The sequence below is a fragment of the Antechinus flavipes genome, chromosome 1, assembly GCF_016432865.1.
Source record: "Antechinus flavipes isolate AdamAnt ecotype Samford, QLD, Australia chromosome 1, AdamAnt_v2, whole genome shotgun sequence".
Lineage (NCBI taxonomy): Eukaryota > Metazoa > Chordata > Mammalia > Dasyuromorphia > Dasyuridae > Antechinus > Antechinus flavipes.
This window is the reverse complement of record NC_067398.1, coordinates 615,717,131-615,744,810: the sequence shown is the minus strand read 5'-3', so window position 1 is coordinate 615,744,810 and position 27,680 is coordinate 615,717,131. Positions and strand designations below refer to the sequence as shown.

General features: G+C 33.7%; 1 protein-coding gene across 2 annotated transcripts; it reads right to left on the bottom strand.

The window, feature by feature from the left end:
- Positions 1-3,575: 3,575 nt before the first annotated feature.
- NTAQ1 (N-terminal glutamine amidase 1) lies at positions 3,576-27,355 on the bottom strand. 2 transcript variants are annotated; one of them, XR_007949442.1, is made up of 7 exons: positions 27,139-27,355; positions 24,295-24,394; positions 23,243-23,293; positions 18,998-19,146; positions 18,506-18,630; positions 12,837-13,031; positions 3,576-3,660 (listed from the first exon to the last, which is right to left on the bottom strand). XR_007949442.1 is itself a non-coding variant. In XM_051971053.1 (6 exons), the coding sequence occupies exons 1-6, from the start codon at positions 27,219-27,221 to the stop codon at positions 12,925-12,927; spliced, it is 615 nt and encodes a 204-aa protein (XP_051827013.1). In that variant the 5' UTR covers positions 27,222-27,355; the 3' UTR covers positions 12,712-12,924. The 2 variants fall into 2 exon arrangements, 1 of the variants encoding a protein (XP_051827013.1); XM_051971053.1 differs by lacking the exon at positions 3,576-3,660 and having other exon boundaries at positions 12,712-13,031.
- Between the last annotated feature and the right edge of the window lie 325 nt (positions 27,356-27,680).

Here is a 27,680-nt window from a genome sequence, read left to right as displayed (position 1 = left end):
CATGTAAAAGAAGTTGTTTCATCTACCATCATTCTTTCTTATTCTTCATATATTATGTTTGTTGAATTTTTAATTTCATAATAAAAAGGAAAAATAAATAAAACCAAAAGAAAAAAAAAAGAAGTTTCAGTAAAACTGAAAGATGACTCATACAGATACTCCTTTGGTGAAAGAAAAAAATTGGCAGAGTTGGTTTGTATTGTGCTCCCAAGGCTAACAAAAAACATTTGATAAGATATTTGTTCATTTCATATTGAAGTTCTTATGAAAATATTTGCAAAAAGATTCATCAAAATAATTGCAACTCAGGTATCATTTATTTCAGAGGATAAAGAGGTAAAAAAATTATATAAAGAATCAGATAGGTCCCTTCATATTAAAAAATGCTTTCAATGATTTTGATGTGAGGAAGGAAAAAAAGTAAACTGGAGAATAAACAGAAGTCAAATGCCTGTAAAATACAGGGAAATCAAATATGTCATAATTGCCTTCTCTTTAAGAAAAGAATCAGTAGGTATTGAGTATGGGAAGCACTGAATATCACAAGGAATGAAATTATTTGGAAAGACAGAAAAAGATTAATTTTGGATATAGATGTTATACCTGAACCAACTCTCCATGAATTGTCAGTCAACAAACATTTATTAAGTACTTATTATGTGCTAAGTACAGGGATACAAAACACACACACACACACACACACACACACACACACACACACAATATGTTACCTCAATGGTAGAAGGTAAAAATGAAAACAAAAGGTGCACTTAAATCTTAATATATTCAAAAAAACCTATTGAAAGTCAAAAGAATCTAACAAATGCCTCAGCAAATACTTGATTTATTTGCCACATGAAAGATGAGGTAACCAATAATATGGTTTAGAATATAAACTAATTTATAAAATCTTATGGAAGTTGCCTCCCCGGTTCATAATCTTAGGATTATTCTCAATTTCTCACTCTCCCTTGTCCCACATATTCAACCAGTTGTCAAATATTGCCATTTCTACACCATTTCTTTCATCTGACCTATTCCTTCTATTTACATAATCATCATCATAGTTCAGGACCTCAGCACTTCTCTTCTAAACTACTGCAGTGGTTTAATTAATATTCTGCTTCATTTTATTCCACTCCAACCTTTCTTTCACTCAACTCCCAGAGTGACTTTCCTTAAGAACAGATCTGGCTCTCACACACTTCTCCCCCCAAATCAACAAATTCCCTATTGCCTCTAAAATAAAATAGATTCTTCGATTTAACTTTTTTTAAGCCCTTTACAATCTAGCTTCAATATTTCATTTCAACTTCTTTATGTTATCATTCCCTTTTCCACTCTTTATGGTCCAGCTAAACTAAAGTCCTCTCTGTTCCTGAAAAACAACACTCTTTGTCCCAAATCGGTTTTAAAACATCTTAATGATATATTTAACTAAATAGCCATAATAATAACAATAACAATAATTTTACATTCACATGGCATCCACTATAGACTAGGCACCGTGCTAAGTACTTTATAAATATTATCTCATTAAATCCTCATAACAATCCTGGGAGGTAGATGCTATTATGATGCTCATTTTACAAACAAGGAAAATGAGCTAAAAAGAGGTTAAATGATTTGCCCAGGGTCACAGAACTAATAATTATCTTAAGCCAGATTTGAACTCAGATATTCCTGACTCCACTACACAGTCAAGATGCTTCCAAGGACTTTTAAAAATAAAATTAGAAAAACAATAAGTAGATGAAAGATATAAAAATATTTGCAGATCTTTTCTAACAAATTTTTTTCACCAACAAGAACAGTAAAATTACTTCTTAGACACTGTATCCCAGTACTAGATCTACTTTTAAACTAAACAGAAATGACACAAGAGAACAAAGGCAGGAAAAGCAAGTGGAACAGACTAAGAATCACAGAGGTGATCTATACTGGAGGTGATAAAACTGTAAGGGAACTGAAAGACCAATTTACATTTATTAACAGGAAAAAAGGATACATCTATACAAAAAGTCATAGCATTACTATCTGAAAGAGGAAAAAATTGGAAACAAATTTTGTGCCTAGTAACTGAAGAAAAGCTAAATAAATTGTGAAATGTATCTGTTATAAAATATTATTGAGCCATAAGGAGCAACTAATATTTAAAAAAAGAAGACAAAGATGAGTGATATAAAGTGAGGGGAGAAAAAAGAATCAGAAATAAAAACACTGAGATTTCAACTGTGTAAAGATATAAAATGGCAGTAAAATCCATGATAAAAATAATGGATGTCAGTTCTACCTTAGGTAAAATTAATGCATGTGGTTTTCATTTCTTTTATCAGTTAGTAAATATCAAGATTATTTGAATTTATAATTGTTTAATAAAACTTCCTAATATTAGTTTACTTATTTTGGGAGCTTTATGATTTTTTTTTCTATTGCGTTTATTTTATGATCTTGTTTGGGGGGGTTGCAATCTTTGCTGCTTTCTTGATAATGATTTTGCTTGTACAGTCTATTTAATATTATTTCTGAAGATATATTATCAATAGAAGTTAAAATGACAATCAATTTTAAAAACAGACAGCACATAAATCTCAATGATGACTTTGTTGTAGCACGTGACACAAACTGCTAGTGATCACGTTTGTCACTTTCATAAATATAGCTCATCTGTCATATTCCACATGAGAACTGCTCCTCCTGCTGGATGGCTGAAACACAGCAGTAGCTTTCACAAATTCTAATGAATTACTTCACTCCAACTCCCCACCCCATCCCCCACCCCCGAACAAAAATAAAACCAAAAAACCTATGAACATTAATGAACTGATGTTCTGAAGAGAAACTTAATACACACACATATGTAACATATCTGTATGCAAGTCTAGTGCTCAAAAGAGAAATTAAATTGTGAGCTTATCCCCTTTACTCACTAATATTTTCCTTTCCTGGGTATCTGAAGCTACAATCATGGGTAGAGGGATAGATGAAGAAAGTAAAGGACAAAGAGGGCTAAGGGGTCTGCCAGTCCTGTATAATGGAAACAGTCCTGAATCTGAAGCCAAGGATCTAGACTCAAATGCAGATGCTGCTACTCATTACTTCTAAGGCCCCTGATCAAGTAACTTCACTTATCAAGACCTGCTTCCACCTTCTATAAAATGAAAAAATTGGACTTACATAAGGTCCAAAACCCCTTCTAGTTCTAAATCTTATTTTCCACATTTTTAGCACCTGAATCCAGTTCTTATTAGATGATCAAGTCTTCTTAAGCTTCAGAGGAAGGAGAGGAAAATAGGGTCTTGTTCTTTCAATCTGTTACCTGATAGGCCTGAAGTAAAAAGAGGGAAGCCTCTTGTAGTATATTAACAAATGTGTTGTTTGTCTTGGGACTGTTTTTTTGGGGGGATGGAGGGGAAGTTGGAGGATTAAGTTTAAAAGATCTTATTGTTGTTATTCTGCCTGGCCACTTCCAGGTTCTTGGCATGAACCTAAAACATGACCACTATGGTTTGGACCATCATAACACCTCTTGCCTAGACTACTGAAATAGTCTCCTAATTGGTCTCCCTGCTTTAACTCACCCCATTCCAAGATTTCTGTTATTATATCAAACTTCATTTAAGCGGTTTCAGAGTTATAATAAAAAGCAAGGTATCCAACCTGAAAAGACAGAAGAAAAGAAGAGTAATGCTACAATGCCTATCAGTAGCCAAACTCACCTACTTCCTCATATATGCTTAGGGCTTTCCTGGATTATGATATTTCCATTAGTTAAATTACTATTCTTTCCCTCTTTCAACCTTCCCACTCCCTCCAGTTTTACTATCTGCTTTTGAAATCCTAACCATCTTTACAAAATACAGGTCAAATGCAAATTCCTCTAACAAAGTCTTTACTTTGTTGTAAAAAACCATGTTTCCTTTCTGTGTTCCTACATAGTACTTTGTACTTCTGTGACCATATCATCTTCTTTATTAGTCATCATACATTGTGTTCTACTGAAACTTTCCTCCAATACTTCACACCATGGTATGCAGATGACCTCTCTGGGTTCCTGAAAGTTATACTGAGAATACGAGCTTATTGGGGAACACAGCTATTGCTGAATATCATCCACTCTGTAATATCAGAATTATAGTCTGTGATCATAAAAGGAATACTCCTAAATATAAAAATTACAATTTTTACATATACAGATATACAGACTTATATCAACCATTTGTATCATATTGCATGCTTTTTGCACACTGTATTCCTCGGAGAATATAGTATATATAATGTATGGTATAAAGTAGCAATGTCAAATTTTAACAGAAATGAGGACATCTTTGGGCTACATATTGGCTTGGGAAACTAAACAGTAACATTACCTATATTTTTAATACTGTATTTTAGTATTTTTATTTACTTTATTAACTATTTTCCAATTACTTTTTTTTTTTCCAATTACTTTTTAATCTGGTTCAGACCACAATCAGGAATGTTGTGGGCCTCTGAAGTAAAAAATGAAGTACTAGGTTTGAAGTCAAGAAGACTTGGATCAAATATTGTCTAAACACTTTTCCATGTGCCTCAGATTCAGCTACTAAGTTAATAATAGACTGCAGTAAGAATTGGTTAAGGTAGTTTCTATATGTGGAAGTACTCTAAAATAAAGAAAACATATTCTGTGCAAATTCTGGCATCATCTACTTAGATTTTAGGTCCTGGAGAGGAAAAAAAATTATTTCTTAACCATCTATGCATCATTTTTAGGCTCTAAAGATAATACTTTATACATAATAGGCATTTAATAAAATGAGATTGAAAACAAGAATGAAAAACATAACTAGTTATCATTTATATTGGAGCCAAAAGATTTTGATCTGGAAGAAACCTTAGAAGGCATCTAATCCAATTTGTCATTTAACAGATGAGGAAACTCTTTCCCCAAATAGGCAAAGTTAGTTAAGGGCAGTAACTCTCAAATCAGTGCCCTTTCAACTGTACCATACTACTCTCTAAGCCTTGTTTCAAAATTATTTCCTTTCATCATGCTTTATGCTTTTGCCCAACTGTACTCACTCTATTCCAAACACATATACTTTCCGACTTTCACAATTTTGTTTATATCATTTACTTATGTCTAGAATGCCCTTCTCCACCAATTGAAGTACTACTCATCCTTCAGTACCTTGAGTACCACTCAAATACCACATCAATCATGTTGTCTTCTCAGATCTCTAACATAACCATCTCCAATCCTCCACATTTTATATTTAAACCCTCTCCCAGTTTTGTTCTCAATTTAGCATCCTATCCACTATGCCACTTATATGCCTCAATAATGATGACATAAAGTGTTAGCACAATACCTAGCACATATCAATAGTTTAGTAAATATCTGTTGTCTTGACAAATAAAATGGACAAATTTTTAAAATATAAAATATCTAAATTAAAATAACAAGAAATGAATTTTTAAATATCTCAATCTAAAAAAATTAAAAATGAACAAGCCATAAAAGAAGCACCAACTTTTATTTTTTTAAGCCTATTATGGTTTTTTACTTTTTTATTAAAGCTTTATATTTTCAAAAAACATATGCATGGATAATTTTTCAACATTAACCCTTTCTGTTCTAATTTTCCTTCTCTTTCCCCCACTCCCTCCCCTAAATGGTAAGTAATCCAATATGTTAAACATGGTAGAAATATATGTTAAATCCATATGCATTCATATTTATACAATTATCTTGCTGCACAAGAAAAATCAAATCAAAAAGGAAAAAAATGAGAAAGAAAATAAAATGCAAACCAACAAAAAAGAGTGAAAATGCTATGTTGTGAACCACACTCAGTTCCCTCAGTCCTCTTCTCTGGGTGTAGATGGCTCTCTTCATTACAAGATCATTGAAACTCGTCTGAATCATTTCACTGTTGAAGAAAGCCAGTACCAAAGTTTAAAAAGCAATAACTAACCTAGGACCAGATGGATTTACAACTGAATTTCATCAAACTTGCAAAGCCAAAATTCCAAAGTTATTTGAAAAAAATCAGTAAAGAAAGATTCCTATAAATAAATCAGATGAAGGAATAGAGATCAAAGAGTTATTAAATTCAAGATCACTTAGGAAGCTATTGAAATAATATGGGCAAGAAATAAGGAAAGATCTGTTCTAGAATAATTGTGGCATGAGTAGCTATAAGAGTATAGATAGGAAAGATGTTGAGAAACAAGAATCAACAAGATTTGTCAATTAATTGAATGGAGGTGGAGAGAGAGTTTGAGTGACAGAAAGTAAAGTTTCAAAGATGACTCAAAGTTTGTAAATATAGATGACTAGAAGAATAGAGGTATTCTCAACACAAACTCTGAAGAATAATGAGAGTTAAAGGGAAATAAAATTAGTCTATTTTGAATGTTTGACTTTAAGATGCTTATGGAAAATTTAGGTTGAAATGCTAAGCAAGCAGTTGGAAATACAAGAATAGAACTCAAAAGAAACATAAGCACTGAATATGTAGATTTAGGAGTTAATCTGCATAGAGATGGAATCTCTGTGAGTTAACAAAGAGTAGATAAAGGTGAAGAAACCCCAGAACAGAACCTGGGGTTATGCTCATGATTACCGGGTAGGTCATGAAGGATGAACTTACAAGAGGTAGTAAAATGGTCTGATAGATAAGAAGAGAATAATAAAACAATGTCATAAAAACAGAGAGAGAGCATCTGAAAAGAAAAGAGTAATCATTAGTATTTAATGCTGCAGATAGATAAAAACTCAATAAAGAGATCATTAGTAACTTTAGAAAGAGCAGTTTTAATTGAGAAGTAGGGACAGAAACCAGATTCTGAAAGACTGAGGTGAAGAAGTCAAGCAGGAAGTTAATAAGTATGTATTAAGGACTTACTCTGCCAAGCAATAAGTAGACAACTTTTTCTAGAAATTTGGCTACAAGAGGAAGGAGAGATACAGAAAGATAGATTGAAGTCAAGTGATATTTTTTTAAAGATGGAAAGAGAAGGTACAAACATGTTTGTAGATAATAACAAAAAGATCCAGAGATAAGAAGAGTCTGAAAATTAGGAAGGGCAAATTCCCAGAGGATGTTGGAGGTAATGGGATCAAATACACAAGTAGAGGGGTTGGGAATGCCATCTCTATCTCAGAGACTAGAGAAAATAAAGAGAGAGAACAATCAGATTTCCCAGTGAAAAGAGAACTGGCTCTGGAGTCAGGAGGAACTGAGTTCAAATCCAACCTCAAACACTTAACACTTACTAGCTGTGTGAGGCTGGGCAGGTCACTTAATACCAACTGCCTCTCAAAAAAAGAGAGACACACAGACACAGAGAGATAGAAAATGAGAGAACAGAAAAGGAAAGAGTTTGGTAGAGAAGAATTTGAAGTATGAAATTGTGGAAAAAAGAAAGTAAATGATGGGGGAATTTCCATTTTTTCAGAAAAGTCTGAAGCAAGGCCCACTCTTCAAATGGAGTGAGGGGGTAGTGATATAGGTGTTTGACATAGGTGTTTTGAGAAAAAAAAGGTTTGAACCAGTTGCTGTGTAGAGTGCAAAAGAGGACTGATCAAAAATTAATTAATTAATTAAAAGACAGATGAGAAGCAATAAAGGCCTAGTTGAAATAACAAAATTTTAGTGGAACCAATCAGTAGGCATGTCTTCCTTCAATGATTAAGCAGACATGCAAAAGGCATAAGGTGAGAGTAATCCACAAATGGAATCTAGAAAAGAATAAGAAGGTGAAGGAGCCAAGTTACTCAAGGCCAGGACACAGTGGAAAGCCGAACTATGGAATAAAAACATTTGAAAGGAACCAAATAAAGCAAAAGATGATGGCCCAGGAAAGCAGAAAGTTCAATGACAAAGTTGTGGTAAGGGTGGATGATAGTTGAAGAGGGGCACCAAGAAAGCTGAAGCGACAAGAGGTTATGGTCAAGTAGAGCCATCTCAAGAGCTAAAATAGCATGAATATAGAATAATTAGAAATAATGATCATAAGATTAAGGGCAGCTGTCTCTGTGTGGCTGAGGTATAATAAGGAGGTAGATCATAGGAGCTGAGAAACCTGGTAAACTGTAAAATGAGGTTATTTGAGGGACATTAACATGGAAACTGACAAGTATAAGGATAGAATCAGGAATAAAGATGATGGTAAAATAGGTACTAAGCTCCTTGAAAAAAGCTAGAGAATGTTGTGGCATTTAAAAAATAAAAACTGACAATACTATTACACTCTGTCTTGATCAAACCATAATAAAGCACTGTGTTCAATTCTAGAGACCACAATTTAGAAAGAATAGAACTAAGCAAACAACTGACAAGTATTTATTAAACATTTACAATATTTAAGGCATTGTGCTAAGAACTGGGAAATACAGAGAGGCAAAAATACAAGCAGTTCCTGTCTTCAAGGAGCTTACAATTATAATAGGGGAGATATAATATGCAAACCAATAGGTGCATACAAAATATATAGGCCAAATAAAGGAAATATTCTCTATAGATGCTAAGGCTCTTCAAAAACTCTTTTTCACAGATGATATACTAATTTCATCAAGCCTTAGTATACAAGAAGGCTTTTTCAATAAGTACAAATAAAATGAACATTGTTCAGAGTATAATGCGCCCATTATTAGTTATTACATATTACAGATATGTATATGTATGAATAATAAGCTCAGCAAGAACTGAAGGATTTGTAAGCTAAATTACATCTGAGAAAATGCATAGCAAGTTCAATGATCTCAAGAAAATTATTCTTTGCTACCAAAGCCAAATAACATCTACAAACATGAAATACCACAAGAACCAAAATTACAGATGACCCAAAGGAAAATGGAAATATGGATGCCAGATATAAACGCTAAAGAATACTGCCAAGAATATTTCTCATGTGAAAAATTACGTAAAAAGGCAATATCAATGATATGTAGGACAAAAAAATTTTTTTAAACAAGGTGAACTAGCCTATGTAATGAGAGCAAGGGATAATAAACAGCCTAAATGCAATCCCAGCATCTACAAAATATATAAAGAATCAAATAGATCTCTAACAACTTAGGTGGGTGCTCTATGAGGAATTTATACAATGACATAAGTATGATATGTTGCCTCAACTGTACTTCTACAAAAATTCTTTCTGTACTTCTACAAAAAGTTCTTTCAACTGTACTTCTGCAAAAATTCTAAGGGTGAAAAGAATCCTTAGAATTTTTGTAGAAGTACAGTTGAGGCAACATATCATACTTATGTCATTGTATAAATTCCTCATAGAGCACCCACCCAAGTCTTTTCAAGTCTTTTCTTCCTTGACTCTATTTCTTCTGTCTTCCTAGTAAATCAATGAATCTATGGGGAAATTCCCTAAATAGCAAAAAATGATTTTAATCTATTTCATACAAAATCCTAAGCTTTTCCAGAGCGATTTTTTAATACTGGCAGAGTGTCCCATTTTCCAGGAATTCAATACAAAGAAGGTCTCCACCAATCCAAGTAAAATGTGAACTCCTTAAGGGAAGAGACTTTGATTTTTGTCTTAGCATCCCTAGTACCAATCACAATCCTTTGCACATAACAGGCACTTAACAAATCGTAGCTGAATTTAATTGTTAAAATCATATAGGGTAAAAAAGCATAGAGGTTAGCATTCAAAATACACTCTTTCAGGGAGTAAAGGCAACAGGATTTTGTAAAAACAAAAACAAAATCAACAACAACAAAAACAAAACACCTCACATTTATAAAATACATGAATGTTTTTTAAGATGCTTTCCACACAATAATCATGAGGTAGGTAGTTTAAATAATATACTATTCCCATTTTACAGATATAGGTACTGTCACTCAAAAAAATGAAGTAATTCCCCCATTCATCTCCAGTTTCCTAACTCTGAGAGTCCTACATTCTTATCCATGAGGATAAGCTGCCTTTCAAAAAGATTCTGCTTAAAGTAAAATACCCAGTATCTTTTAAGTTAATGCAGTAACCAGTATAATATCCTAATTTAAAATTAGCAAGTTTGATTCTTCCCTTTCAAACATTTGTCAATTACAGGTTGGGTGGGAAGTCCACTAAACAAGGTAAAAATCCCTCTAATTGTACCAGTCAGCTCTGTCCACTAGACATACACAGGCATACAAGAGACTGCCATTGTGATTGCCAAAAAAACAAATAACAAAACCCTTAATTCAGACATCAGGCTATATTTAGTCACCCGATGACATAATTTATGCAGAAAATGTTCCTATGATGCTACTTCATTATACCTCCTTTATTTTCAGCCATACTTTAGATAGACAGTGAAATAATTAATAGATACTACTGTCCATAGAAGGAGGAATACCTGAGTTTAAAGCCAAGCTCTAACATATTACCAACTGCGTGACCATGGGCAAGACAATTAATTTTTCTGAGCCTTAGTTTCCCCATCTGTAAAATGGGGATAATAATACTTCCAGTACCTGTAAGGTTCAAGTCAGATAATATATAAAAAGTGACTTGCAAACTTTAATGTTACATAAACATTGGTAGCATTGTCTCAGCACAAAGAAGGCACTTGATAAATGTCTATATTGCTACAAAAATATATTAATAATAGTCAAATCAAATACTCTTAAAATAATTAATTCCTAAAATATGGACCTGGATCATTAGTCATCAGGTGTTAAAAGTGTAAAATTGTGTAAAGAAACTAGGCCAACATTTTTTATAAACCATAAAAATTAAGCTCTCAATCAAATTGCTTGTGGCCCAAAAAATATTCTAAGACATTATATAGCACACTGAACAGCATTCTGATCAGCCTAAGCAGCAGCGCAGTGCAGGAAGGACCCTGAACTCTGAGTTAAAAGACTTATGGTTAGAACACCTTAGTCCTGACTCTGTTCCCTACTTGTTATGCAAATCCCAAAATTTAAATTGAAAAAACACTAACCCATTTTAAGACAATTTCACTTCTGGATAGCTGTTGGACATCTTTCCCAACATTGAAGTTAAATGTGTTTCTTTGTAACTTCCAACCATACTCCTAGACTTTGGGGTAAACAGTACAAGTCTTCCATATTATAACCCTTTGAATACTTGAAAACAATTTTGTTTTCCCAAAGAATATAGGCAATCATCTGTAGGTACTTCTACCAATCATCATAATGGCATGAATCATCCTAGTTTTCCTTCCTTAGATAGTCTCCAGCTTATACATGTTCTTTGCATGTAAACTATGCATGTAAACTGCAAAGAATTAACACGTTATTCCAGAAGTAATGGAGGGCAGTGGAATAATTATCTCCTAATTCTTATAATTCTCTTGCTTTGTAGCTGCCATATCACTGTTAACTCATATTTGAAATTGCAGTCTATTAAAATTCCAGATCTCTTTTCAGGAAAATTGCTATCTTTTTAATGTCTTCCCTACCCCCCCCCACTTAATTTTAGTCTTTACCTATCATTATTAAATTTCATTTTACTGGATTTGGCCCAACATTTTGGCTATTGAGATATTTTTGCAGTCTGTCATCAACTGTGTTAACTATCCCTTCAAGCTTTACATTATCAGCAATCACTTACTTATTCAATAGAATTATCAAATATAGTACCTGTAAAAATACTTTGTAAACTTCAAACTGTTATACAAATATTAATTAATAAGCATTTATAAATGCCTACTTTGAGTCAGACTTTGTAGAAATCAAGATGTGGAAGAATTAGAAAAAGTTGGAGCCAAGAGATCCCCTAATTCAACCTCTTCATTTTTATAGACGCTATGACTCCGGCTCAGAGAACAAACTAGTTAGTGGCAAATACAGAGCTAGAATTCAAAGTCCAATACTCTTTCCACTACACCATAACTACATTACTTAAATTAGATAACTAATCCAATGTCTAAAGAGAACACAAGTGTTGAAAGAGATCAAACATCCTCACGATATAAAATTCTCCCAAAAAATTAAAATAAGCTTTGGTGTCCTGGGCCAACTAAAGTATCCTTTGTTCTTTATCAGGACTGGTATTTCAATATCAAATCAACGTTGCTCCAGGAGGCCATTATAGACCCTAAGAGTTATGTTAACATCCATTAATTATATGTAAACCACATAATACTTTTAAGTGAATGCTAGGGAATACTACAACTCTGAAAAGGTTATGAATCAAGAGGGACATATATAGATATAGCTATATCAGCTCAGTATAAATAATTTCCTAACAATTAAAACTGTTCAAAAATTGAATGGGTTGCTTCAGTAAATAATAAATAGGATGAACACTTGCTGGGAATTCTTGTGAGGGGATTTATATTTCACAGAGTGATTAGATAAGATTATATCTAAATTCTCTTCCAATATACAAGTCTATAATTTATTTTCTTTCTATAGTATTCCCTTCTTTTATCCACAGTTACATCATATAAATCAAAAGAGATTTATTGACCTTTACTATATGTAATTCACAATATTGGGGTTACAAAATGGTTTAAACATAATCCTTGTCCTCAAAAAGCTATCTGGAAGAGAAGGAAGGAGAAAAAAGTACTGGGAGGATTTGATGAAAAGAGAAAAGTATAACTAAGCCAAATAAGCTTGAATAATTAACATCAAATATCTAGCAAAACTTTTTACCTTAAAAAAAGATAAAATTTGCTTAAGCACAAGAAAAAATCAACAAGAATAACTCAGAAATTATTTGTTACATTAAGCACACAAACTCTTGACATATAAAAATATTTTATTCAATTTTTTACATGTGTGCACCACACATGTAAATTTCAATTTTATGAGGTAAAATAGAAAAACCTAATTCTGTGCCCATCTCATTGGGCACTATTTACAAACCTGGAGAGTGTTGGTATTCACATCATGCAAAAGGAAAAACAAATATGTGTCCCAGAATTATTCCATTATCCATGTCCATATGCAGAAATCAGTTCTTATTGCCAAATCGATGTACAAAGTCAGGTAGTGTGTATATAGCTCCCCATCCAACCTCAGGATTCATACTGATAAAATCATTCAGGTTCATTTTTGAAGCTAAGAGAATGCACAAAAAGAAGTGTATAGTGAGAAAAATAATTTTCATTTAATCACAACATAATTCAAAGAGCTAGAAGTATGTCTATTTTTTAAAAAATAAACTGGAAATATATAATAAATCCTTCTACAAGGCAGAATTTCACAGAATTTTAGAATTGAGAAGCCCCTTGGAGAGCTATAGTCTCTATTTTTCTATAGAAACAGAAGTAGAGATGTGAATAACACAGAAAGAACTAGAATCCAGACCACTTAAGTCACAGTCCAGTGCTTTTTCCAAAAAAGTACTTTATTCATGTACATGAATACATATAATATTTAGAAATATTATAAATATAAATACAAAGACATACTATTACACAATGAGCAATTCTACATTATAATCCTTATAACCAATGGGGAAACAAAATATATTTTTCCTACTTGGTCCGTTTTTCATGTTTTGAATTGGGATCACTAAATTTTTTTTGTTTCTATTATTTTTATTTTTTTCTGGCTACACATACACCAATTTTTTAAAATACACATTTCTTTATGAATCATGTTGGGAAAGAAAAATCAGAACAAAAGGGAAAAACCACAAGAGGAAACTAAAAAAGAAAAAGGAAAAAAAAAGTGAACACAGCATATATTGATTTATATTCAGTTTCCATAGTTCTCTCTCTGGATGCAGGTGGCATTTTCTTTTTTCTTTTTTTTTCTTTTTTTAATAATAGCTTTTTATTTTCAAAATATATACAAAGATAAGTTTTCGACATTCCCCTTGCAAAACCCCTTGTATTCCAAAATTTTCTCCTTTCCTTTCCTTCATTTCCCTCCCCTAAACAGCAAGTAATCCAACATAGTTGTTAAACATGTGCATTTGTTCTAAACATATTTCCACATTTTTCATGATGCATAAAAAAAAATTTCAGATCAAAAAGGGAAAAAACAAGAAAGAAAAAGAAAAGGAAGCAAACAACAAAAAAGGTGAAAATACTAAGTTGTGATCTACATTCAGTCCCTATAGTCCTCTTTCTGGATGCAGATAGCTCTCTTCATCACAAGTCTATTGGAATAGACCTGAATTACCTTACTATTGAAAAGAGTCACGTACATCATAGTTGATCATCACATTATCTTCTTGTTGCTATATACAATGTCCTCTTAGCTTTACTCACTTCATGTAGCATCAGTTCATGTAAGTTTCCCCAGACTTTCTGAAATCATCCTGCTGTTCATTTCTTATAGAACAAGAATATTTCATTACATGCAGGTACCATAACTTATTTATCCATTCCCCAACTGACAGGCATCCACTCAAGTTTCCAGTTCCTTGTCACAATAAAAAGGGGCGCTAAAAACATTTTTGTACATATGGATCCTTTTCCTTTTTTTATGATCTCTTGGGATACTTTTGGATCAAAGAATAAGTACAATTTGACATTTCTTTATCTATTTTAGAAATGAGGCCTTTATCAAAAAAATACACTGTAAAAATTTTTAGTAAATTAAAAAAATCTAAAAACTATATTTCAATACCATTTCAATATAGCTATTTTGCTTTGTAAGTCTAGTTTGCACATTTAAAAACATTATTACAGAAAGGGGTCCAGAGCCTTCACCAAATTCACATGATAAAAAATGTCAAAAATCACGGTGTTGTAGTAAAAGCAGTATTTTAAGGATGATCAGCTATGAAAGACTTCTATACCTTTCCTCCAATATAATACTCCACTGCTTTTTTTTAGTTTGTTTATTTTTAATGCACATTGTCTTATGAATTATATTGGGAGAGAAAAATCAGAGCAAATGGAAAAAACCACAGGAGAGATTTAAAAACAAAACAAAACAAAACAAAAAAACAGAAAAAAAGAAGTGAACATAGAACGTGTTGATTTACATTCAGTTTCCTTAGTTCTTTCTTTGGCTACAGATGGCATTTTCTGTCCAAAGTGTATTGGGATTCCTTTGGATCACTGAACTACTGAAGAAGAACCAAGCTTTCATAGTTGATCATTGCATATTTTTGCTATTATTGTATATAATGTATTCCTGGTTCTGCTTGTTTTGCTCAGCTTCAGTTCATGTAAATCTTTCCAGGGCTTTCTAATAATGAGTTTGTTCATCACTTTTTATGGAACAATAATATTCTATTACTTTCATATACTACAACTTGTTCAGCCATTTCCCAATTGATGGGCATTAATGAAGTGCATTTTCATTGGCTATCCTCATGTCCGGAATTGTTTTTGCTTGTTTCTTGATTTACTTCAAGTATCAGCTAAAATTCAAGTATCCTCAAAAAGCCTAACCCAGTTCCTATGTATCATCAGTGTTGAAGTATAAATATCTCATGAAGGTAGTATTTAAGTTAGTTGTTGCTGTTTTTTTTTTTTCCTTTCATCCTCAAAGAAGACCATGACATCATAGAGGTAATGCTATGATATGCAAGTGAAATGGATTTAAGTGAGGGAGGTCTGTGCAAGGTCACCTGCCTCACTTTCCCCTCTAGAGCCATCTGAGTCCAGTGGCAAGTTATAGATCAAGATGACTGGAAATGTCCCTGGATGCAGTGGGAGACTTTGGCCTTCTTAAGCTAAGGTCTTCAATAACTCCCAATTTGACAATTGCAATGGAGACAAAGAATCTCCTTTCATCTAGCCTAAAAAAAAATCTAAATAAATGAATATATAAATCTGGGAGAGGAAACCTCTAAGAGTTTCTGACCAAATTACAAATGATCGTTATTTACAATCATAGTCAATCAGGACCCAAATACTGACCAAATGGGGCTTGGCCTAGGACTTGTTGGTGGTCAATGAGAATCAGATTGGTTTTAGTTTAAACCCTGGTCCTTAAGAAAGAAATCTAGCCAGTAAACCCCAAGATATCTTGGGAGGGTTCAAAAGTGCAAAAGAGGGGGCAAAAAGCTTTTAAGAGCATGCTAAGGGTATAATACTCTATGTAGACAGAAGGAGGAAAGAAGGAAAGAAATGGGGAAGGAGGGAGGGAAAGAATAGAAAAAGAAAAACTGGAGAACTTTCCAGATCAAGATGACATCATGTGTGGAGGCACAGAGATACAACAACACAAAGTACATTCAGGAGATGGTGAAAATCAGTTTGGATATAGATGATCATTTTAGAATTATTAGAAACAGAAAAGAACAATAAGAATAGCTAGCTTTTTTATATCATCTATTGTGTGACAGGCACTATGTTAAGTGCTATACAAATATTTTCTCATTTGATCCTCACAACAACCCTGTAACACAGGTGCTATCATTCTACCCAAAGAACTACCTAGCCTCTTACTGGAAAAAAAGTAGTGTGATACTACAGAAAATAGCAAATTTAGACTTAAAAGATCCCATTTGAAATTCCTGGGTCTGCTATTTATTACCTGTGATTCTGGGCAAGTCACTAAACTGCATTACCCCAATTTCCTCAACTATAACATGAGGCATTCAACCAGATTACTTCTGAAATCCCCTCCAACTCAAAAACTATTTTGTGCAATAGGCAAAGCAAGTATTATCCCTATCTTACAATACAAGTCTAGAGACTCAGGAACACTGTGACAAATTCCTTTTTTAAAACTACTTCATATCTAACAAAGAATAATTAATGACATGAATCCCTTGCACATATCCATTTTCACTTTCTCTTATAATAAATACAGGCTTTTTTAAAATTAGTAAGGCCTATGCCTATTATTAGAAAACTTCTCATTAAAATTAAATTGTTACAAAGGTAGCCATTACATTTCAAAATCAGCTCTCTGCCTTATCGCCCCAAATAACTAACCACACTATATACCTTTGAAAGTCACATCTCAAACAATTTTTGAAAGAGATACATTTTAGTTATTAAAAATTTCAAAGATGACAAATTTTCTTATTTGCAAACTCAAAATACATCAAAAGCAAAGAATACAGATCAATGTTAATATCTCAAAGGAGTTCTATAGCTCTTAAAAAATCAGAGTGAATTTTTTAATATTGAAAATGTTTTTTCATTCTTACCCTTAGCAGTGTTAATGATGTCATTAAATCTATATCGTGACTGGGCATCCCAGGTTCCCTGAACCTTGATAAGAATAATAATTTCCTAATACCTTTTTTTAAAAAGATTCAGTGGTTAAAAAGCTGTGAGCCAACACTTCACAGCTTCATCAGCAGGTGGTGCAGGAATAACATGACACATAAACTCTCTCTCCCTATGGCCAGAATAAGTCTACATTCTAGATAGAGTATTCACCCACAAATTATTTTTTACATAGTACTAAAATTAATACTTCAGCCCATATAAAAGAAGCCAATTGTCGTATATATTTCTTTTTATTTTAAAAAGGTCCACATTGACTTTTTAAATTGTTCCAGAAGTTTCTGAAATTACTGTGACATCCATTTCACAGCAAACCACTATATTTTTTAGCTGTACCACTACACAACTAAAAATAATAGCTCACATTCATACCATACTTTGGTTTACAAAGCACTAACAAAAATCCAGTGAAAAAGGAAAGATACTATTAATGTTATATTATGAGAAAAATAAGATTCAAAGAGGCTGTGCTGCTATTTAAGAGCAGAAACATTTTACAGACCCATTCTTTCCCCAAAAAACTTTTTTCTTCTTCTCACCATTATTTGCCTGTGATCCAGTTATCATCCTCATCTCCCTCCCTCCACAACCCTAGTCTCTAACCAAGTCCACCCCTCTCTAAGAGATTAGTTTTTGCTTTATTTTACCTGAAACTACACTCCATGCTATTTCCAGTCAGATACTTGCTATTCAGTATACTACAGCTATTAACCTTATCTCCCTGCCACCACAAGCTTGAACTCTGTCTCTAGGTTCCCTAGGGTTGAAAAAAATCTTTCTACTTCTTCAACAAGACTTGGTACCTGATATATAGGTAGAGAGGGAGAAGACTCAAAAGTCATACTGAGGTTTCAAATCTCAGTAACTGGCTTTCAATAAATAAACTGGCAGAAGGAGTAGCTTGAGGAAGGTAAGATGATACAATATAGAAATCCCTTAAACCATGCTTTTTATTATATTTAATTTATATGATGATTAATTTTAATCACTTGATGCTGATTTTTAGAAAGTTCATTTACTTGGTGGCAATCAAATAAATATTTTAGTTACCTCCAATCATCATGAACCTTTCTTTACTCTTCTATAATCTCCTTTGCTCACGAGACTAATTCTTCACTCCACTATTTTCCAATATTGGATGGACAGGTAAAATAATGATCAATAAAATAAATTGTGAAAAGTAGATTAATCACAATCTCTCTATGCTCATTTCCTACCTAATAAATATAACAAAAATACTAATACTTGCCACTTCTTACTTCACAAAATTTTTATAAAATCAATAACCTTATAGATTATTGATAATCTTTAGAGAGGGAAAAAGCTGTTATGTAAAGTAAATTGAAATAACTGATATTAATACCATACAAATATAAAGTAGTCTACCTCCAGTTTGAATGCATGGGTAGGGAGGAGGAGGTTCTCTCCAATTTCCGCTGGAATCTTTCATATGAGATCGGTCAGATGCAAAATTCTTCAAATACAAGTCTGCTCGAATCACTCTAAATTTTCTAAAATTAAATCAAGCACTTGTATCAGAAATATTTCTCTAACAGGATGTATATATGATGTATAAGTAAAGTATAGCATGCATTTCAAAAGGTGACATGTGGGACAATTTTCATCAATGAAGGAGCTGGCTCTGCTGCCTCCCATCCCTTTGGGGATGATGAAATTGAGGTTATATCAAGGAATATCCCTAACCAGAACAAGAACCTAGCCATTGGTACATAATTCTTCAAGTCAAAGCCAAATGCCAGTTCCACAATGATGTAGGGGTAAGTACATCATTGGCAATAGTTGTGCATGTGATAAGTAAAATGAGTTATTGTGCTTCTACTTTAAAAAGTACAAAAAAAATCACTATTTATTGCTTACCTTCTAAATTGTGGGTGAATATCATCATCAGACTTAAAGGCTTCTTCTACATAAGTGTCAAAGGGGCATGGAAAAGGCAACACAGTATCAAGATCATAAATGAAACTCTGTCCTCCACTTGAAACATGAAGCAAAACAACATGGTAATCCTAGAAGTAAAAGCTTGAGTTAACTAAGTAATTTTGTAATTATGACAATAGCTCACATTTATACTTCCCTTTATAGTTTATAAAACCCATTCCTCACAACTTTGAGCTGGGCAATACAAATATTATCTCCAAAATACAACACTGAAGCTCAGAGAATTTAAATTAAACCATCCATTCAAGACCACTCAGATAATAAATGGTAGAGCCTGAATTTGAATCCAATCTCTAGACTTAATATCTAATACTCATTCTATTATATCACTAATAGAGATATATTGAACAAAGAAAATGAGGACTTGGGAAGTTGTTTTTTGTTTTTTGTGGGAGGGTTTAAAATACAGTCATTAGAAAATAAAGAGATGGATTGAGAATAAAATAACTATACAGCATTGCTTTCACATGTTACATTTACATTTTAATTTATTATTGAGATGAAGAAAAATCAACCATAATGTAGTAATCTTATAGATAATCTATGGTATATAAAAATGATGAATTATTTGGGGGGAATGTTTTAAGTTATCACACTGTGGATTGAAAGAAACCAAATGAAAAATTATGTTGTTTTTCAAAAGGACTTTGGATATTTCCCTTTTTATAATCAACACAGATGCAACATTAATAAAAGTGAAAACAAAATAGTTTACAAATTCACCTATTTTTTACACATAAATTTGTACAGCTACTCATCTTTCTATTAATTTTCTTTTTTCTTTTCTAATGAGCTGTTTAAGAAGCCAGGTGTTGGTAAGGGCAGAGGGAAGTATATTTATATAACTTTTATCACAAAATCATTATCTTATCACAGCTAAGCACTCTGGAGTATGAATGTCACTAATTAACAGTGTCCATGGTAGGATACAATATAAAACTAGGTTTACAAAGTATTTTCCTTCCTATAACCCTGTGCAGTAATAAATGCAAGAATGGTTATCCACTTTTACATGCGATACCAGCTAAAACTGTGAAATAGCTATGTCCAAAAACAAGTCTGCTTCTTATGTCTATCATCTATGTTAGGAAGTAGTTAATGGCTTTATCATAAATCATCTAGAAACATATTTATCATTAACTGATCAGACCTCTTGAGTTTTTCAAAGTTTTATTTCTTTATGATACTGCTGTAGTTGTAAAAAATTGTTCTTCTGGCAATGCTCATTTCATAATATATTACTTCATACTTTGTACCATTCCCTGAAATAACTGTGTCATTTCTTACAGTGCAATAATATTTCATTACATTCATATGACAATTGATTCCACCATTCCAAATTTGTTTTTAAAAAGCCACTTAAGGTACATTTGATTCTAGATATTTAATTTTTTGTTTCTCTTTCCTCTTTTAGTCTCCTTTTCAGGACCAGGAAATGTTTTCCTCGTGACTATTCTTTTCTCAATATTATTCTATTTAATGCCTTTACTCTCCTGCCCCCACCTTCTATTTCTGCTTATTTCCCTGTTGAGTATGATGTATTTCTATACCGAACTGGGTGTGTATATGTGTTCCACCTTTCTTTGTTCATTTCAGAGAAGAATAAGATTCATCTGATGCCCCAAATTCCTTTTTCCATGTTCATATACCTCAATTATGAGAAGTACTAAGCTCTTTTCTCCTATCTATACTAGTACATTCCACTTACTCTTTCTTCTCTTTTTTCTCTTCTAATCTAAAAAACAGAACCAGTATGCCTACTGTTTTACTTTTCTTTTAAATTCTTTCAATACTTTTTGAAGATATTAATTTATTTCTTCTCTCTCTACATCAGAATTTTAGTACTACATACAGCTTCTTCTATGTGCTCAAATAAATTTACCTTTCTTGGTTTCTCTGAATGTTTGTCTTTCTTTTTCAACTCAACTCTGGCCTTTTTTTTTTTTCTTGGAAGTCATGTATCCCATTAAAGATCCATTTTTTTTTCCTCCATGTAGAATTACGTTGAGTTTGCAGAGTAAGTTATTCTTGTGTGCAATCCTATATCTTTTGCCTTTTAGAATATAGTATTCTAGTATCTCCTCTCATTTACAGAAGTAGCAACTAAATCTTATATCATCCTGTTTGTAGTTCTTTGGTACTTGAACTGCTTCTTCCTGGATGCCTGTAGTAACTGTGATATTCCTGGGAAGAAGGATGTTAGCAGATGGCAGCTCAAGTAAGGTTTCATGTACAAAATGGTATCTGAACTGTCTTAAAGGAAGAGAGAGCCTCTGAAGCAAAGGTAAAGAAAACTTAATTCCAAACATGTGAAATATCCAATAAAAAGGCACAGGGTGTAGTGGGAATGGTTTTGCTGGTTGCTATAGTACAAGAAAAGTGATGTACATTGAGCCTGGAAAGAGAGGTTAAGACCAAGTCATAGATGGCTTTAAATGTTAACAGCATTTATATTTTTATCCCAGAAGCAATGTAAGTAGATGGAGTGGAGGCTCATATGGTCAAATTCTATATTTAAGATAGCAATGTGTATGATGGGCTAAAGTATGAGAGATCTGAGGCTGAGAAACCAATTAGGAGGCCACAGAAATAATCTACATAAGACATTATGATAGCCTGTACTAGATAAATAGTTATGAGAGTAAAGAGATATGAACATGTTACAGAAGAAGATACAGTAAGTTTTGTAACAGATTGGATATATGGGGAAAGAGAAAGAAGAAAATTATGTCTTTCCTCATTCTCATATCATCACTCAGATCTAGTACCCCATAAGAGAAATGATTGTTTCTTTCACATATTAATAACTAATTATTGAATTAGGACCAAGGTTTTTGCCCTTTTCTACTTCCTCATTCAGAAATCAACCAGTGTGGGAAATATTGGGCAAAGACTTATCCACTCAGGTAAGCTAAGACATAATCAAACATAGTAAGAAATTCTAAATTTAGACAACTGGTGGATTGCTGCTCACTGTTTAATGAGATATATCCTGGAAAAATGTGGATTCTCCCTTTTGTCAGAAAGGTAATATGAAAATTGATAAATCTCTTTGACCAAAATTTGAGTGTTCCATGTCACATACCCCAAGACCTTCACTGGAATAAGTTTCACCTCTCATTATAATATTAATACTCTCATTAATTGTTAATGAATCAGAGTTGGTTGCCACCCTCAGGAACACCCACTCTTCCAAGGGAATATAAAATATTGAGTCTACCACCATGATTCACCTTTTATCCAAGAGACCCAGCTAAATGACCATTCCTTTTATTATAATATGTTATCATTATTAATAAAATGATTAATTATCCAGAAACTGTCTCTCTCAAAACATTTTAAACTTCAGACTCAATAACTCCTCCTTCACCCCATCTCATGTGAAGAAATGGCCCTACTCCTTGACATGGCTTACCCTTCTTTATGCACAAGCGATGTCATTCCATTTCATCCATTCCAGAAGATTTTTTACTTTGTGATCCCCACTGACATCTTCAGTTTCTTACTACCTATGGCTGCTTCCTTGCTACCTACAAACACTTCCATGACTTCTTCATCCTGAAATCCATTAATCTCCTCTAGCTATCAACCTATATCTCTTCTTTCTTCATGGTCAAACTCCTTGAGAAAATCATCTACAATCAGTGCCTCCACTTCCTTTCTGAGTTGCATGATAATAAACTTTTCAGCATAAGTTACAAAGGCTACATTGAGACCTTGAAATTTGTGTCAATTTCATTTATTAAGTGCCTAAGTGAAAGGCACTGTGCTTGGCATTTGGAATATAAGTACAAAAACTCTTTCAAGAAGATTAATTCCAATAATGCATATTATTAGTTCTAATAATAGCAACCACACTAATATAATCATGAATTCTTTATGTCATGAAGTTTATTTTAGCCTTACCTTTATTATCAACATCATTTCTTTTTTTCTTTTTCTTTCTTTTTTTTTTTTTTTTTTTTGCTGAGGCAATTGGGGTTAAGTGACTTGCCTAGGGTCACACAGCTAGGAGGTGATAAGTGTCTGAGACCACATTTGAACTCAGGTCCTCCTGACTTCAGGTTAGTGCTCTATCCATTGCACCACCTAGCTGTCCCAACATCATTTACTTTTTATAAATAAATTAAATACCATCCAGAAATCATTTATAGATTACCTTACCCAAATGATAGGTCCATCTCCAGGCCTGGCCTGCTGTTTCCAAATTGGGATCTACAAAATACAAGTTATTTCAGTTCAGCTGAATTTTCATTTAATCTTTCATATATATAAAAGTTGATATATAATTAATTAGATATGAAGTAGCAGATGCTTTTGCCCCAGAAAACAAAACTAGAAGTAATGAATGGAAGTTTCAGGGAGATAGAATTTAGGTTTGATTTAAGGAAAACTTTCCTAACAATTTGAATTGTACAAAAGTAAAATAGGCTCCTTTAATAAGTACTGGATTCCTTTTTAATAGAAATTTTCAAGAAAAAACTAAATGACCACTTGTTAACTATGTTATAAAGGAAATTCTAATTTAGGTAAGAGTTTAACTAGACGGTCTCTGAGTTCTGGTCCAAGTCTGAAATCCAGTGATTCTGTAACATGGTTTTCTTTAAAGCTAGTTTTACTTCCAGTTTCTCTAAGAATACATAATCATCAGTAGTTACTTGAATTCTAAGAACCCTAATTAACTCTTAAATAATAACAATCATACTAACAGAAGTTGGCTATACACAGCATTATAGAATTTAAAGTCTTTCCTCATAATAATCTTGTGAGGTATATCAATTTCCCTTTTACAAATGAAATCCAATCCTTAACAATGTACTTATAATGTTCATCCAAATGTCCATTTTAAAATGTTAGTCTATTTTATAATATACAACTTAAGACAATAATTACAATAAAATAATCAATGATATTTGTATATCATTAAGTTTTGCAAAGTGCTTTATATATTATCTAATTCAATCCTAACAACAAGCCTGAGAGGCTATATTATCCCTATTTTATAAATGAAAAAAACTGAAGCTAAGATATTAAGTGATTCTCTCAGGGTCATATAGCTAGTAAGCATTAGAAGCAGTATATTAAATTGGATTTTCCAGACTTCAAATTCAGAACTCCACTTCTATACCCTTAGTCCCTCACATATAATAAAGTCTTTTTATTTAAAATACTACTCTAAAGCTTGCATACTTTCCCTGCTACTAGTTGCAACTTACCATCCTTCTCTCATTAGATATGAAGACGGCATAACATTCTTCTAGAGGATATTGATCATGGTTTTTTATGTATTCACAAAGCTTCCAGATATTTTCTTCACTGAAATAAAAGCATTTAGTTTTTAACATTTTTATTTGATAAAATTTAAAGAAAATGTTATTTCTTCCTATTAAACAGAAGAATAAAATGATCATATTATCATTTAGCTATAAATTTAAACCCAAAAGACCACTAACCATTCTGTGATCTCTTCATCACTGATTATATACTAATGACTATAGTTTTTAACTGCTACCAACACTGAGCTTTACTCACTATCTTATTCCACTATCTTATTAATTACCTAAAATTGTGAGCTCAAATACAGTCGCACCAACTTTTGACATATACCAAATAGGTTAATCTATTTCTGTAGCTTCTAGGCAGCTACTTGACTGAAAATAACATTTAAAAATGAGTAACATGAATGGCACCAGAAATTCTAATCAATGCATATAAAATAGTCTTTCAATTTCTCAAGTCATGATAGTATCTGCCTAGTCCTATTACTTTCCCATGACTAAGCAAAACACAGAAGCACAACCAGTCTTGAATTTATCTCCCCAAATCATTCCTATAATACCTCTACTGAAAAGATGGAAAAAAGACAAAAAATATTAAATTCCTCTTAAGTTCACAGCCCAAAGCTTTAAGGTCCTAGGAAATTAAATCAGTATAAATTAGAACTAGAAAAGTACTGTTAGAACTGGAAAGATTCCTAAGAAATAATTCAATCTAAATCCTTCATTTTATGGGTGAAAATACTAAAAGCCAGGGAGGAAATCAGATGTATGTAGCCCTGGTCCCTAAGTTAGTCCCAGAACTTATATTTTTTCTCCAATTTTCCCATATAAGCAACTAAAAAAGTCTGCTAACATTTGCACATTGCTGTTTTAAGATTTAAAAAAAAAAAATTCTTAGATATATTATCTTATTTGATCCTCACAAATCCATATTATCCCCATTTTACAGATAAGGTAACTAATAATCTGAAACTGACATAGCTGTGTATAAGTGTCAAGATTAAGATTTAAATCCAGGTCTTTCCTTATTTTAAGTTCTAGATTCTCAAAGCCTGAACTCTGAAATTCTGAGAAATAGCAAACCCTATCACTTACTAGTAAAGCAAAGAGTAATAATGTGGCATAGCAGAGTTTTACATTTAAAGGCAAAGAAACTTCTATTTAAATGCCACTTTTTGATAACTATTTATGATGACTATGAGCAAATCATTCAGCTTAGCTAAACCTGTTTTTTCTTCTGCAAAATGGGAATATTACCTGTAAGACCTTTCAAAGTTATGAGCCTCAAGTAACTTAACAAGTAAATGCACTGTTCAAAACTTAAAAAGTTTGCTGTAAACATAGGTACTATTTTTTATTATTATTAAAAACGTATTTATACCTCTGCCTACAGACATCTAATTTTGACTATTTTAATCTAATGTTTTGCCTATAATGACTTGGGGCAAATGTTTAAATAAAAAGCACTAGAATATTTATTTTCATCTGTTTCCTGGTTTTAAATGGAAAAACATAAAGGAAATCATGATTATATAACAAAATCTTAGAGCTGAAAGGGGCATGAGGAAATTCAATTAAACAAATATTTATTCAGCACCTTATGTGCATAAGGCCCTGAACTTGGGACATAAAAAAATGTAGCCCAAATATCTGGTCCAAACCACCTTTATTATGGAGATTATGAAATACTCAAAAAACACAAGACTGGATTTAAGAATAAGAGCACCTGGTTTAAAGGCTCTGCTTCCCCACTTAAAGACAGAATGATATACCATAACCCTTCCCTCACAGGGTGTTGAGGAAAAGGTGAAATAATATATGTCAAAGTGTTCTGTACTCCTCAGACATTTCAGAAATCTAACATTGCAAATTAAAATAGTTCACATTTCTACAGCATTTTAAAATTTAGAAAATGTTTCTCCCAATGGCCTTACCCCCCTCAGAAATGCAGTAACTGAAAGTCAGGGAGATGATTTGCCTAAACCAGTAAGACCTGTTAACTGGGCTGAAATCTTTATCTTTCTGAATGGCCACTTATTACACCATGGTGTTTTCTTAATTACCAGGATCGCCCAGATTTTTCACACCCCCAACTAAAAAGGGACACCTGCACTATTTAGTCTTCCCCAACTGCCCCCTCGCCCTCATCAAAAAAAAAGGAACAAACTACTGATTATTTTTATGACAATATATTGTCAGAAAACAAACTGTCCTTCCCCGCTCGCCTCTCTCAACCCTGAAAGGACTTGTCATCTCCAGCAGAAGGGCTCTGGAGTCAGAAGGCCTGAATTCAAATCTTGATTCCGTCTTTACCATTTTCACCCATAAAATGAAGGATTTAGATTGAATTATTTCTTAGAAATCTTTACAATTCTAACAATAGTTTTCTAGTTCTAATTTATGCTGATTTAATTTCCTAGGATCTTGAAGGGATTAGTCCCTTTTCCCCCCTTTCCCCCCTCTGCTTCATTTTACTGTATGAATGTGAAAACTGAGGCCCAAAGAGAGTGAAGGGACTTGCCCAGGATGGGTCGCTGCCCCAAACCCTGCCAGGCCTCAGTTTCCCCAACTGTAAGAAGGGGTGGAGGGGTCCACTTAGAACCCCCTCCCGAAGATCCCAAAGCCAGGCCCGAACGGGAGGGAAGTCCAGGGGTGTGCGGCGCCAGGGACTGGAAGGGAAAGGCCCAGAGAAGGCGGCTACCGCAGACTCAGACCGGATCCGGGGGCGGGGACGGGGATGGGGGCGGACCTCAGTGGGCCAGCCGGCCTCGGGCCCCTTACCAATAGCAACTGCTGTAGGTGCAGGCGTCCCGAGGCGGGCTAGCGGACTGGTAACCGCGGGCAACGGATCCCTCTCCCTCCATGGCGGGCGGGTGGGCAGGCCTGGGCCTAATCCGGCCGGCCGTCCCGTCACCCTCGGTCCACAGGCCCAGGGAGCGCAGTCTGAAAGCTTGGGAAAGAGGCCGCAGTAGAGGAGGCGAGAGCCGAGGCGGAGGCCGCGAGGGGCGGGGCCGCGGAGCCTAGAGGGAGGGGCCAGAGGGGCGGGGCTGAGGAGGCCGAGGTTGAGGGGGGGAAGGGGGAGGAGCAGAAACACAGAGGGCGACCTCGGGGAAAGAGGGGATCGGGTTGGGGGCGGAGCCAGAGGGGGCGGGGCAAAGAGTTTTTGAACTTTTTTTGACTAAACTTTTGACTCAGTTGAGTATGGAATTCGTTTCTTTTCATTTAGGGGCAGAGGAAGAGAAATTTTCCTTAGTTTTGTGGGCTTCAGGGATGGAGGCTTATTTTGCACCGCAGGGCGGGGGGAAGGGGGGGCAAAGAGAGGG

Bases quoted from the DNA above. Each gene is read 5' to 3' on its own strand.
- NTAQ1 (XM_051971053.1), bottom strand. From the start codon at position 27,221: ATGGAGGGAGAGGGATCCGTTGCCCGCGGTTACCAGTCCGCTAGCCCG. The intron at 24,395-27,138 runs GTAAGGGGCCCG...CTTTTATTTCAG, and splicing joins ACCTACAGCAGTTGCTATTG to TGAAGAAAATATCTGGAAGC. The intron at 19,147-23,242 runs GTAAGGTAATCT...TTTTACTTCTAG, and splicing joins GAGATGGACCTATCATTTGG to GATTACCATGTTGTTTTGCT.